The sequence below is a fragment of the Amborella trichopoda genome, chromosome 5, assembly GCF_054954075.1.
Source record: "Amborella trichopoda isolate Santa Cruz 75 chromosome 5, AtrichopodaSantaCruz75HAP2 v2.0, whole genome shotgun sequence".
In the NCBI taxonomy this organism is placed as follows: domain Eukaryota; kingdom Viridiplantae; phylum Streptophyta; class Magnoliopsida; order Amborellales; family Amborellaceae; genus Amborella; species Amborella trichopoda.
The window spans coordinates 43,873,176-43,886,741 of NC_142340.1; the positions used below are offsets into that span (position 1 = coordinate 43,873,176).

At 35.9% G+C, this 13,566-nt stretch overlaps 1 protein-coding gene across 1 annotated transcript; it reads right to left on the minus strand.

Annotated features, from left to right (window-relative positions):
* Positions 1-6,213: 6,213 nt before the first annotated feature.
* Positions 6,214-9,498, minus strand: LOC18432054 (disease resistance protein RPS2). Its single transcript, XM_020665768.2, has one exon. The coding sequence runs from the start codon at positions 9,197-9,199 to the stop codon at positions 6,314-6,316; it is 2,886 nt and encodes a 961-aa protein (XP_020521427.2). The 5' UTR covers positions 9,200-9,498; the 3' UTR covers positions 6,214-6,313.
* Between the last annotated feature and the right edge of the window lie 4,068 nt (positions 9,499-13,566).

Consider the following 13,566-nt stretch of genomic DNA (forward strand, 5'->3'; position numbering starts at 1 on the left):
ACTCTTTATTGATTATGTTCTTGCAATTTTTGTTTAGTTCCGCAAATTTAATTTTGAAGTTCTTGTTCGTCTTTTTTATTTGGCACCATATAATGGATTCAAACAATATATATATATATATATATATATATATAGGAAATCTCTTCGTCTACCCTCATCACCATCCAAACTTCATCACATGGTCACAACTGTCCGGAAGTTTTTTAATTTTATTTTTATTCTAAATATCAAAATTACTTGAAATTCGAAGCGTGTGTACATCTTAGTGAGGCGCACCTAATAAAAATATGAAAAAAATAATTCGTCAAATATTAATTGACCAAAATACCACCGAAAATTTACGGTGGTATTTTGGTCAATATATATTTTGCGAACTTTTTTTTTTCATACTTTTATTAGGTGGGCCTCACTAATATGTACACACACTCCAAAGTTCAGATCATTCCGACTAGTAAAAAGAAAAATGAAACACTACTGGACAACTATGACCGTCCGTACGATGAAGTATCTTATATATATATATATATATATATATATATATATATATGTATGAAGTATCTTATATATATATATATGTATGCACTATCATATTTGATTCTAACTCTATATTTCCCATCTGCCCTTGCAAAGTATGAGGCTCACCATCAAAGCATTCTATAATGTATGCACTATCATATTTGATTCTAACTCTATATTTCCCATCTGCATTTGTCAGGCTTCCACTATATCGACAATAAATTAGCAAATATATTTTTGATATGTAAGGACCACATGTGCTTCTACACTATATAATGAGAGAAACATATGTAAGAACCACATTTAGTGCTGAACTAAATGAGTCAATAATTTCTCTTTTTTGTTTTTGTGAGTGACCAATCTATAATGTGTAATATTGCAGAAAGCTAATTTTTATGACTTCGCTTCCTGGTCCAGCACAGTAAACTAAGAGTATTATTCTTATTTCTCAGAAGATGGTGGCGATAATTTTTTGGCACTTCAGACCTATTAATTTAATTGAGACTATTTCCAGCATTGACTTCAAAATGTCATTACTGTGAGTTGACGGGTATCATACAATTCTGAGTCCTTGAAAATGGGGTTTTATATGAGCAAAGAATGTTTAAAATAGTGATTGGGGGTTGGCCTATGGAGTTCTTAGTTCTAGACAATATTGTGAGGGGTGGATTATCATTTATAAGGTTGATCTGGAGGAGCTTCTGTAATTTGGAAGGCTAGCCCTTGTTTCTTGCTTTCGAGCTGTGGTTTGCTGGACACTAGTGCACTCCAGCAAAAAAACAGATGCGCTAATGCACTGCGCTGGGGGCTCTAGGTAGCTAAAGTTAGTCTTGGTAGCAACGATTAGCTAGGGTTTGGTAGCTTCAGTAGTTGTAGCTAAGGAGGTGCTTTGCTAGCTTCACTTGTAGTGGTTGTTGTCTGGTTTCCAAGCTGTCCAACCTAAGAAGAGATGGAGTAGATTTTCTGAATTTTTGTTTTCCCATGGAAGGGTTGATAACTCTTTAGCCATATTTTGTTATCCTATGGTTATGTCTGGTTCAAGTTTCCAAGTCATTTCGATCTTTAATTTTTGAGGCACTTGTCTTTAATGAATTAGCATTTTGAGATATCAATTTCTAGAATAGTCTCCTAGCCCATCATTTTCTTGTCTATTGTCCAACATTTTGTCTATGGATGAAGTTTCTATAACCTAGGCTTTATGAAAACAAAATAAAGCGTCACCTCAAATTATAGTCTAGAAAGCACTTTTGGCAATGGAAATCTCCATGATATATCTAAATCAATTTCGAATACCGACAATAAAATTTGAAAATAAAAAAATGGTACAAATTTTGCGGATCTACAAACACTTATTTTTAGGGTTAAATGGACGGTCTAGATAATTAGTTACAATATACACAATTTTTAGAGCTTAAAATCCTTTTTTTTTTTTTCGCAACTAATATGTTCAAGCTGAGATGATCGATGTAAAGATTTTCCAATACTTGAATTGTAATTTTCGATGAATTATGTGGTGAGACTTTACTTATTTTGATAGTGATGCAGCCCTATCAAACCATTTTCCTTTGTCTATATGGGCTCTTTTACTTTATCCTATGCTCTATATTCGAATTGAATTTCTACAGCTGATTTGAACTTCCAAAATGTGATTGTCCTACACCTGCACCATAAATGAAAGAATGACTTGAAGCTTCATTCATGGCGCTCGGGGGGGAATATCTTGCATCACATTTTGATTACATGTTAAAATTGTGCGAGTCAGGAGTAGGAAATTTCGGTTCAACTTCAACTGGACAGTCGAAATCTTCTTCAAGATGTTAATTTATTGTTACGTTGTTATATTTTCCTTCATGCCTTTCGGGATCAGTTTGATCGATTAGTCCAGCAATAGCTTGAGATAACTTGAAGTTTAGGAGGACAAGAATCGACTTCGTTTCTCGAAGTCTCTCATGGGGTTATACCTTGAATTTTAAGAGACTCGTAGTAGTCGTGGTGTCTTTGTCTGACGAAGTTTTGCTTGCTGTGCATTGGTCTAACATGGCCTGCTGACCCCTTTCCTTCTGCAAAAATCTACCAAGATTATTCAAAATTGGTGTTAGAAATTTTGTCCTTTCATTGAGTGATTCTGGTGATAACTGATAATAAAAAAAGATGGATAAAAGCGAAGAAAGCGTTGAAACAATTTGCTTTTGAAATGCAACCAAGGGACTGCTATGATAAGAGAATGAAAGAAAATTGAAGACTAAAACATAGGATAAAATCACAAGAGGAGAGAAATCAATAGCACGCCCATATTAAACACATTAGTACATGTGCACTTACCCTTGCCACGTGTTTTGAGCAATGTATCGGGGTTTCTTCTAAGAAATATTTCTAGCTTCTTATAGTCATGTACTTCCAGAGGGGTAATTCTATCTTTATAATCTTATGGATAGTAACTTTCATTCACCTTATATAATTCTGCCTTGGTCAGCTCCAAGCCGGTCATGCTGGTCCCAAGTCCGGGTAAAGGAGGAGGGTTGTGTTACGTAGGGTATCCGGCGTAAAACTTTGCCAAATCTTGTCATGAATCCTGGACTTTGAGTAGAATGGTGGAACAGAATTTATATAGCCGACCCCAAATAGTCGGGATAAGACTTAGATGATGATGACATGCATGCATATGTACATTTGTACAAAATACATTGTGTGGGGAATTAGTGTGTATTCTCCATGTAGGAAGAATCTAAAGTGCTTCTCCATTGTTCTAGGATCTTTTGGGTCTTTTATTCGCCCCCCTACTGGTAGAGATGGGATTCCTTGAATATCAATTTTTGGATCTGCGGTGAAGGTCCCATCCTGTGGCAAGAGGCTAGACTAGCTGTGGTACTAGAACCGTTGAACTAGGTGGGAGAATGTGGAAGTGGTGGAAGGTCATTTTCTTTCTTTGATAATTTTGATTGGGAGTTAAGAAGGGGCTTTGAATGTTTGGGACCTCTCACCGCTCTAAGAGTTTTCAGTTACGATGTACCACTTGTATTCCTCATATAGTCATTGATAGAGCTTACTTCTCAGAAAATAAATTTTCACGTACGAATTTCACATATGGTCATCTATTATTCATGATGTTGGCAGTCGATTGGTTGACAAACTTGCAGGTGTGCGCAGAGAGAGAGAGAGATTCAGTTATTTTATTCATCTACTTAATTCATCTGCCATTGTGGTAAACAAATGATTTCTATTCTGCTTTGTGATTACATAATGCTGGTGCCATTTTCTCCTTATCATATGTTATTATTACAAGTTGGACTTAAAATTTGATTTCTTTAGGTCATCCTGCCCTAATTGGGCGCCACAGACCATTCCCGGTCACACACCAAGCAGCTGCAAGGTGGTTACACCACATGAACGCTGCCCTAGACTCTACATCAAACATAGATCCTGATTCAAAGCTTAAAATGAAGAACTTTTTCGGGTGGGCATACTTCCCCATGGATAATCCTGCAATACGCTATTTGCAAACACTTGTAAAAAACCAAAATGCCCACACATTGGCAAACACAAACTCACATGCATACTATGAAATTTGTGTATATGTATGCATGTTTTGTGTGTGTCTGTGCATGCACGTGTGTCCATGCATAATATTATGCTTGTTCATGTGACTGTACGTGTGTGTAGGCATACTGCTTTCTTTCTTGTGGCTGGAGATGAAATGAAGAACCGGACACAGAGATTTGCTTGCAAGCATGGGGCTGCGAAGGCAGCTACTATGTGAAAATTTTATATACAGGCATGTAAGATGAAATTATCAATATCAACAACAGTAAATTAATAAAAAATAACAGTAAGAAAAAGAAAACAGTCATTGTCCATAAATTTAGCAATTGATGATCTTTTTAATTGGTGATCATGTGGAATTCATGGTCACATTTCCTTGGGCAAAATTAAATTTAAATGTATACGTAAATACATTATAATAAGAGCTAGTTTACTTTTATTCCTTGTCTCATGCTGCGGTTCATTTCCTGATGTTGTGCTTCATGTTTATCTCGGCCTCTTCCCAAACCTCACACACGCACACACATCTGTATGTGGGAAAATGAGAAATTTTTTGGACTTTAGGTGTTTATATTAGAGAGTTTTTGGCATGAGTTTTATCACATGGTGCTTGGATCTGTTGATTTTTATTCATACTTATAATCATGTTGATTTTATCCATCCTTATGAAGACAGTGAGATCGCCCATACTTATTGAGTTATTTAAAGCTCTTTCTCCTGAAAGATTTCTTTCAATTTATCCTCCGGTGAGGCTCAATACAATGTATCTCATCCTATTTTACCTCAACACTTCATTTATTAATTTTTTTTTTCTGAAGATTGCGTATCCATTCTTCCATTCAGGGGTTTATTCAAAGAATTTATAAAGTGCAAGGTTCCATGTCCCAGCACAATGTAACAACCATAAAAACAAGTGGAATGAGAAAAAAATAAGACGAATTTTTTGTTAAAAAAAAAATCCTAAAAGACAATGACTGTCGTTAGATATGAATAAATTACTAATCCTTCCTTAACCATTTAAATGTTCTCAAAAATTGAAAGTTTCCATATTTTTTTTTCTCCAAATTTTATCAATGAAATTGTAAACGTCAAAGTGTCGCACCTTGCCACTCCACCCCTAGAGGAGGAATATATGTTTTGTTGCGCCTTGGGACCATGACTGTCGATGCATAAGGCTGCATCGAGAACATTCCTGTTGTACAATAAATACTCTTATAAGCGCGCTCTCTGTCGAACTGAGCAATCACGCATAACAGTAAATCAACATGTATTCAGAATAGATATTATCGGAACAGACAGATCAGAGAGTCGAAACAAGAATGGAAAAAAAAAAAAAAATCGTTCCTAAACATCAATACATGTTTTTATATTTTCCACAACTATTAAGTGTCAAATTGAATGACTTGAAGTATGATGATGTTTTAAGAAAAAAAATTTAAGCTTTGTCTTTAGTCAATTACACATTCACAACTACTCGATTTGAAATGTACTAAAATAATTATGATCTCTTTGTACCAAAAGTAAACGATCTCATTACGTACTTTTCCTTTTAAATATGTAAACTCATTTAAAAATCCATTATGAAGTACTAGACCAGGCAAGGTGAGAAGCTGATGAACAACCATTAAAACAAATGGAGTGAGAAAAAAAATAAAACAAACTTTTTTGTTAAAAAAAAATTCCTAAAAAAACAATGACTGTCGTTGGAAATGAATAAATTACTAATCCTTCCTTAACCATTTAAATATTCTCAAAAATTGAAAGTTTCCAATTTTTTTTTCTCCAAATTTTATCAATGGAACTGTAAACGTCAAAGTGTCGCACCTTGCCACTCCACCGCCGGAGGAGGAATACATGTTTTGTTGCGCCTTGGCACCATGACTGTGGATGCATAAGGCTGCATCGACAACAATCCTGTTGTACAATAAATACTCTCTTAAGCGCTCTCTCTCTCTCTCTCTCTCTCTCTCTGGCCCCCCGCGATTCACAGATTTATGTGGTGTCTTTCCACTATAAAGTTCACCATGAAGTAGAGTAGTGTTGTCAGCGAAAGCTCTAAAATTCAACCGCTTTTTTTTTTTTAGAAAGAAAGAGCAAAAACAAATAGAGCCGGCAACAAACAAATCAAAAGCAAAAAAAAATAAAAGGGGAAAGAAATAATGCAAAAAAAACAACTGAACTTTACATAATTCATATGTAGCAAAAAAAGATAGACAGATTTTTCACTAATAAAATAAAATAAAATTACCAGATGCCTCTAGATAGGAAAACTCAATTTTCTCTCTAAAAATTCTTCGCAGAAGTAGGGTTGGAGACGGGACTTGGTGGTTTGGTCTGCCCACTCCAAACCCTCCCACCACTCCTTCTCTCCCCTTATGTATTTTAGACATTGTGCACTGCGGGCATCGAAAGGGAGCCTGGTTAGACTTGGACATTTCCCCACATCGATCGTCTCCAGCGATGGCCAATTCAAGTTGCGGCCGCATATGGTTCTCAATTTTGGTAGCGATCTAAGAATCACACTTTCCAAACTGGGGAAGGCATCCTCTTCAATCTCCTCATCATCATCTATCACTTTTTCCATTTCATCACATCCTTTGATGTACACATCTTCCAAACTACCGAGCATTTGCGACATGCCGGTTGTGAAGACGGACCGCAGTCTTGCGCATGAACTCAAAATCAGTTTTTTTAGGCGGGCAAAGGATCCCTGAGACGGCACCCCAATGCATATGCTCTCCACTCCATCCAAGCCATGAAGCACCAACTTCTCCAAGCATCGGAATGCACCGTCTCCCGCCTCCTCCCCCACCATCACACACTTCACTTCCCTGCAACCTACTATCTCAAGGACAGTTGCAAAGGTGTTGGGGGTCCGTGTCAGCCCCAGGCATTCTTTAAACACCAAAATCCTTATGCCAGGGGAGTTATCCAATGTGATCAAGGCATCATCTGTAATAGTAGATTCCTCTATTCTCAATCCCCTGATGCTCCCGGTTAACTCCTCAAGCCAATTCCAACTCACTACACCTGCTATGGAGAGGAAGTCGATAGCTCTCAGGTGCCTCAAGCGAGTTAACTCCAACAAATTTGCCCCACCCGCCTCTCCAGGCTCCTCTATGGACCATGGGAGGCCACATTCTTGGATGTACAACTCCTCCAGATTACTTAAACAAGACAATTCTCGAGGTGGGAATCTCGTGAGACTAGGGGTCCAGAACAGATCTAGCCGTCTTAGATTAGTCAAGCCCCCAAACCCGATAGGCAGCTCCCGAATCATACAAAATGACAAGTCTAACAATTGAAGCCGCCGAAGCTCCCCGAATGTTGCAGGTAACTCTTGTATCGGGCAACTGCATAACCGGAGCACAAGGAGGTTCTCTAACTTTGAAATAGAACATGGGAGGGATGAAACACGGGTATCACTCAAATCAAGCACCCGGAGGGCACGCAGGCGTTCAAAGAAATTGTCTGGGGGGATGTACGATAGATCCCGATTTCCCTTAAGCAGTAGTGTTACCAGTTTTGGGCATTCAGGCAACTGAGGAAGGGCCTTTAAATGGTTTTCAATCAAGGATATTCTGTCTGCCTCACTCCATGTCGCAGCATCTGGCGCCTCACTCAGACCAGCCCTAGGCAGTGCTAAGAATTTGGCACCTTGCCCCGACCTCGACCTCATAGAAGTGATCCATAGAGCCATGTGCCGCACCACGTCATGCAACTTCACCATTATTTTATCATCAAGGTCCGAGCCTGCATATGCATCTTCAGTTTCGAGCATGCATGCTAGTTTTAACCTTCCAACTAAAGTATACATCTTGTTAATGGCAGATTTGAGATCACCTACCCTATCTACCAATCCTTCCCCAATGCACCAATTTAAGAATCCATATTCCCCCATGACATAGTCTTCAGGGTATAAAGCGCAGAACAAGAAGAGAGATCTAAGATCATCATCATCTAATTTATCATAACTGAACTTTAAGGGCCTATATACGTATTCATCCATACCTCTAACACCAGTGCCCGACTGTTTCAACTCCCGTTGGGCATCCTCCCACTCCTCCACTCTCAATTGGTTTGCCATGGCTCGTGCGACCGTGATAATCGCTAGGGGCAACCCATCACAACATTCAACAATAGCTTCGGCAACTGGTTTTATTTTCGGCAAAGTAGAATGTGAACCTGATTTCTCGACAAATAGAGCCCATGCTTCCTCCTTCGAGAGTGGTGCTACTAGGATCGCCGGCTTGGCATCCATGTCACTGCAAACTTCTCGGCTTCGACTGGTTAGGAGAATCTTGCACCCAACATTCTCAATGGTTGGTCGAGGAATTCCGACATCTTCGAGTGACAAAGGTTTCCAAATGTCATCCAATATCACTACATACTTCATTCCTCTCAACTTAGTCAGTAGATTCTCCCGGGCCGTCTCATAACTGCAATTCGACAAATCCAGAAGACCCAATCGCTCTCCAATCCTCTTCTGCAAGCCTGATAGATCTGGATTGCTAGACACAGTGACCCATATCACAATATCAAAATTAGTATTGGACTGCAATTGATTGTTTACCTCTTTGGCAATAGTTGTTTTGCCTACTCCTCCCATACCGTACACTCCGATGATCCCGATTTGGTCGTCATGTATGCAGTCGAGAACCTCTCGTAATGCTTTTCGAGCTGTACGTTGGCTTGGGATGGGCGTGGTTTCCAACTGTACAGCACGCTTTGGAGGTGGAGAGGTAGACAATGCACCAATCTCCATTGCTAACCTGTAGTCGACATCTTCCACGAGATTGACAGCTCTCTTGCTGAGTTTGTAACGAGACCAACAATCGAGGCACAGGCGTCTTAGACATGTCTTTCCTTGCTCATACTCATCTTTAATCCAAACGGCTTCTGCTTCGATTACACTGACCGAGTCGAGCCATTCTTTCGCTTGCTCTGTGGGGATTCTTCCCTCTCTCCTAGCTGCTGTTGCTAGGGCACTATCTGTGTCATTCTTTTTGCTTGTTAGCTCTCTCGTTTTGCTTTCCAGTTTCTCAATATTCTTCCTCAATCGCACTAAATAACAGATCTGCCCAATACAGGGGTCAAACACGTATTTTGTAACAAAATCTGCAACTGGGTTTATGAAAGCCATGAGTGAGAGTGCAAGGTTGAGCCTTTTTTTGGAGAAAGTAATCTTAGTGAAAGATGAAACAATTCGGTGGATGCAAGATTGCACTTATCAGAGAGAGATGCAAGCAAAGCAAAGTGGTTCTAGTAGATTGAGAAGAAAGTATTAGAATTCAGTCTGAATGTTGGTTAGTTGAAGTGAGGAAGAGGGCAGGAGAAATTTGAAGGGAAAGAAGAAGAAAATGATGGTGTAGTTTGCAATGGAGGGCTCGGCACGTTTGAATTCATTCAACTGGAAAAAGTCGAATGAATTCATTAAAGTGGAGCCACATCATAAAAAAGGAGGACACAGTAAATAAAGTAAGCTAGCAAAGTCATGGAATCATTGCCCGTCAGGGTCGTTGGAAAAGCTTTACATCTTCCCACTTGGTCCAAAGGTCCCATTAAATGATTGTACCACAAAAAAAAAAAAAAAAAAAAAAAAGAAGAAGAAGAAGAGAAAGTAAGAAATAAAAAGTTACGGTTTCTATAAGGTTGCAGCTTTAAACAATCCAACTAAAACGCACTTTAAATTTTTATTGTAATTTTGTTATAAAAAGTTCTTCTTATTACTTTAAAATCTATTTTCATATCTAGTTAGAAAATTTTAAATTCTAAATAAAACCAAATAGATCTATAAATATATGAAAATCTAGAAAATGGACGGTCTAGATAATGTGTTGTAAGATGCACTATTTTAGAGACTCAAAAACTTTTTTTTTTCCATATTCATACATCTCAATCTCGAGATGATCGATTAGCTGGTTTTTACAACATTAAAACAATATTTCAAATATATTTTTGAAGTGCACCTATGATTCTACATTTTAAGGTTATAACCTTATATAAACTTTTCCCCAAAAAAATAAAGACATGTAAAATTTAGAAGCTGAAAAACTTTATAAAAAGTTGCAACCAAATAAAGTGTAGAATCATAAATGCACTTCAAAAATCCATCAAAAAATGTTGTTTTAATGTTGATCTAATTGATCATCTCGATGTATGAATATGGGAAAAAAAAAAATTTATGAATATTAAAAATAATACATTTTGGAAAATATTATCTAGACCGTCCATTTTAAAGATATTCATATGTTTATATATCTCCTTGGTTGTAACCATTTTTTTGGTTTAAAATTTAACAAATTAAATATAAAAATAGATTTTGAGATAATCCAATCTTTTCACCAAAATTATAAATTATGATACATCCTTAGAGAAACCACAACCCTTAAGAAAAAGCTGTACAAGGAAAAATATAAACTTTACAGGTGTAGTCATTAAAAAGCTGCATTCAAATTTCAAGGTGTACACTTTAAAAATATAGACTTTAAAGGTGAATTCACATTTAAAGGTCGAAAGTACTAAAAGAAAAAAACAGAAGGAACGGTCAGGGTGAAACTAGCATAGTTAAAGACTTACTCAGCTTACACAACCAACCTAGAAAAAGGAAACAAAATATATAAGGAGAAAGTTTGTATAAAGTTGCAACCTTAAAATGTAGAATCACATATGCCTTCAAAATTCCATCGAAAAAATGTTGTTCTACTGTTAAAAAACTCTTTAATTGACCATCTCGACATCATAATGTATGAATATGAAAAAAAAAAAAAAAAAAATTGAGTCCCGAAAATAACGCATCTTGTAAAACATTATCTAAACCGTCCATTTTCAAGATTTTCATAGATCTACATGATTTTAACTATTTTTGGAGTTTAAAATTTTATATTAGATATATATAAATAGGTTTTTAGATAATCCTAATATTTTTTTACCCTTAAATTGCATGTTATGATAAAATTTGGCCGATGCACCATAATTGGATTGTTTAAGGTTGCAATATGGAAACCACACCAAATATATAAAGATAAGAATTAAAAATAGGGAAACGTTTATACAAATTAGAACCTACCTCAAAAATTTCACTAGAAGAGGTTGTTTTGATGCTCAAATATGCTCAAATTGATCATCTCGACATCAAGATGCATAGACATAAGAAAAAAATGGATTTCAAGTATTGAAAATAGTGTAGCTTGTAACACATTTTTTTATTGCCAATTTTCAAAATTTTCAAGTTATCATAGATTTGTCGATCTACATTATTTTTTAATCTTTAAAATTTATAAATAAATATGAAAATATATTTTAAGGCTATCACAAAAATTTTCAGTATTAAAACTATATTTTTCAACATTAGTTGAAGGTAGGCTCTAATTTGATTGTTTAGAACCTAAGCTCTATGCAAACCGCACTTTTAAAAATAAAATAAGGGACAATTTCGTATAGATCCCTAATTCCCCATCGTATTTCACGGTAGACCCTCATTCTATTTTTCTTTCATGCGGCATAAAAAAACCCTCAAGCATAAAAAAACCCTCAAGTATTTCACCGTACCCCCTCATCTCTTATCTCCCACGTTTATTCACTTTTGGCCATAAAAACTAGCCCCAAAATATGGTTAAAAAGGTTTTTGAATTGAGATGAAATAAAACAATTTGTTGGGGCTAGTTTTTGTGGCCAAAAATGAATAAACGTGGGAGAAAAGATATGAGGGTGTACAACGAAATACTCGAGGGATTTTTTATGCCGCTTGAAAGAAAAATATGAAGTTCTACCGTGAAATAAGATGGGAATTAGGGGCCTATACAATATTTTTCTTAAATATAAAATTTTACAACCCTGAATAATTCAAAAAATAATTGATTTGTAATAAAAATATTGGAATACAATATTTAGGCCTGTATGGCAGAGTAGTTGATAAAATCAATTCGAGTTTCAATTCAATCTTGGCATATTCCAAGGCGAGTTACTGAACTTTTTAAAAAAACGCCTTATAATCTCTTAGCTCTCCAGAAAAAAGAAGGGACTCAATTCCAATAAAAGAAGAAAAAAAAAAGCATATACTTGTTTGATAAAAGAAATTATCCCATTCAATTGTTCTTTTCATTTTTTATTCTTTTTTTCTATTCTTTCTATTGCCATATTCTTTCCTTTCATCTCTCCTTCCTGCTTTCACTTTATTTATGTATAGAATTGTATATGATAAGGCCGTTTACTTTTTGCTACAAGGACATCACAAATAACTCAAGCCATCCGATTTCAAATTGGGCCACTTTAGCATGAAAAAGTTCAACAAATATTTTTTTGAACTTGGTACTTATTAATCACACACTTATGACCACCCGATTTGAAATCTGATAGACAATAGTGATTGTTTCTTGTATCAAAAGTTAATAGTCGCTTTGTATATTCTCTTTTAAGAGATTGTATACAATGTCACCATTATTACAAAGAGATCACAAATACCTCAAAGCATCTTATTTCAAATTGCACAACTTCAATTATATTACAAAGTTCGAGAAATTTTTTTTTAAAAAATTAAACTTAGTCTATGACACATTGATAATCACCCGCTTTTAAATCGGACAAAAAAGTGCTAGTGACCTCTTTGTATAAAAAATAAATAATCTTTTTACGTACTTTCCCTTTTTGTTAAAGGGTAAGGTTTGTATAATGTACCACGAAGGTGTACCCCTAAAATTTGACAGTACGTTACACTGTTGGAGACTAAAATTTTGACCGTAGGTTACACTGTAGGAGACTATATGATGCAGATGGCTTGAAAATCGATATTCAGCCCTATGATGAACTTTAGATTCGAAAACACATAAACACTTAAAAATCATTAAAATATTTAAATAACTTACCACAAGATTTACCATTCTTAAAACAAATTATTTTTAAAAAAAGTCAACAAAGAGACCATTTCCTTTTGAGAAAGTATACAAAGAGCCCATTTACTTTTGACACAAAAATGTCACAATCACTCTTGTTCATCAAATTTCAAATCAGGTGGTTATAAATGTGCTGTTGACTAAGTTCCAAATTCAAAAAAAATATTCTCGAACTTCAAGACATAATTCAAGATGTCCAATATGAAATCGGATTGCTTGAGGTACTTGTGAATTCTTTGTAACAAATGTAAATGGTCTCAGCATATACAATCCCTTGAATAAATGGTGTAGGGAATCAGAACCTTCCACATCAATTCAATGAGCTCCAAATACCCCAACTCTCGGCATTTTGTTAAACAACAAACTTATAATAACCGTAACCGATATAGTTTCATACACAAAAGCTAATCGCAAATCCCATGAACACCATAAGAATAAAAGTTCAGCACACAAACATAAAACAGAGAAATAAGTGAGAACACATCGCCATGATGAAATCTATTCGTAATTGGGGATTGAAAATGCTGAAAATGAGAAAGGAGTGGAACTTTTCATAACAAAGTACAAAAATGAGGAAAGAAAAATAACAATTCCTAGATAGTAATCATGCTTAAGGTTA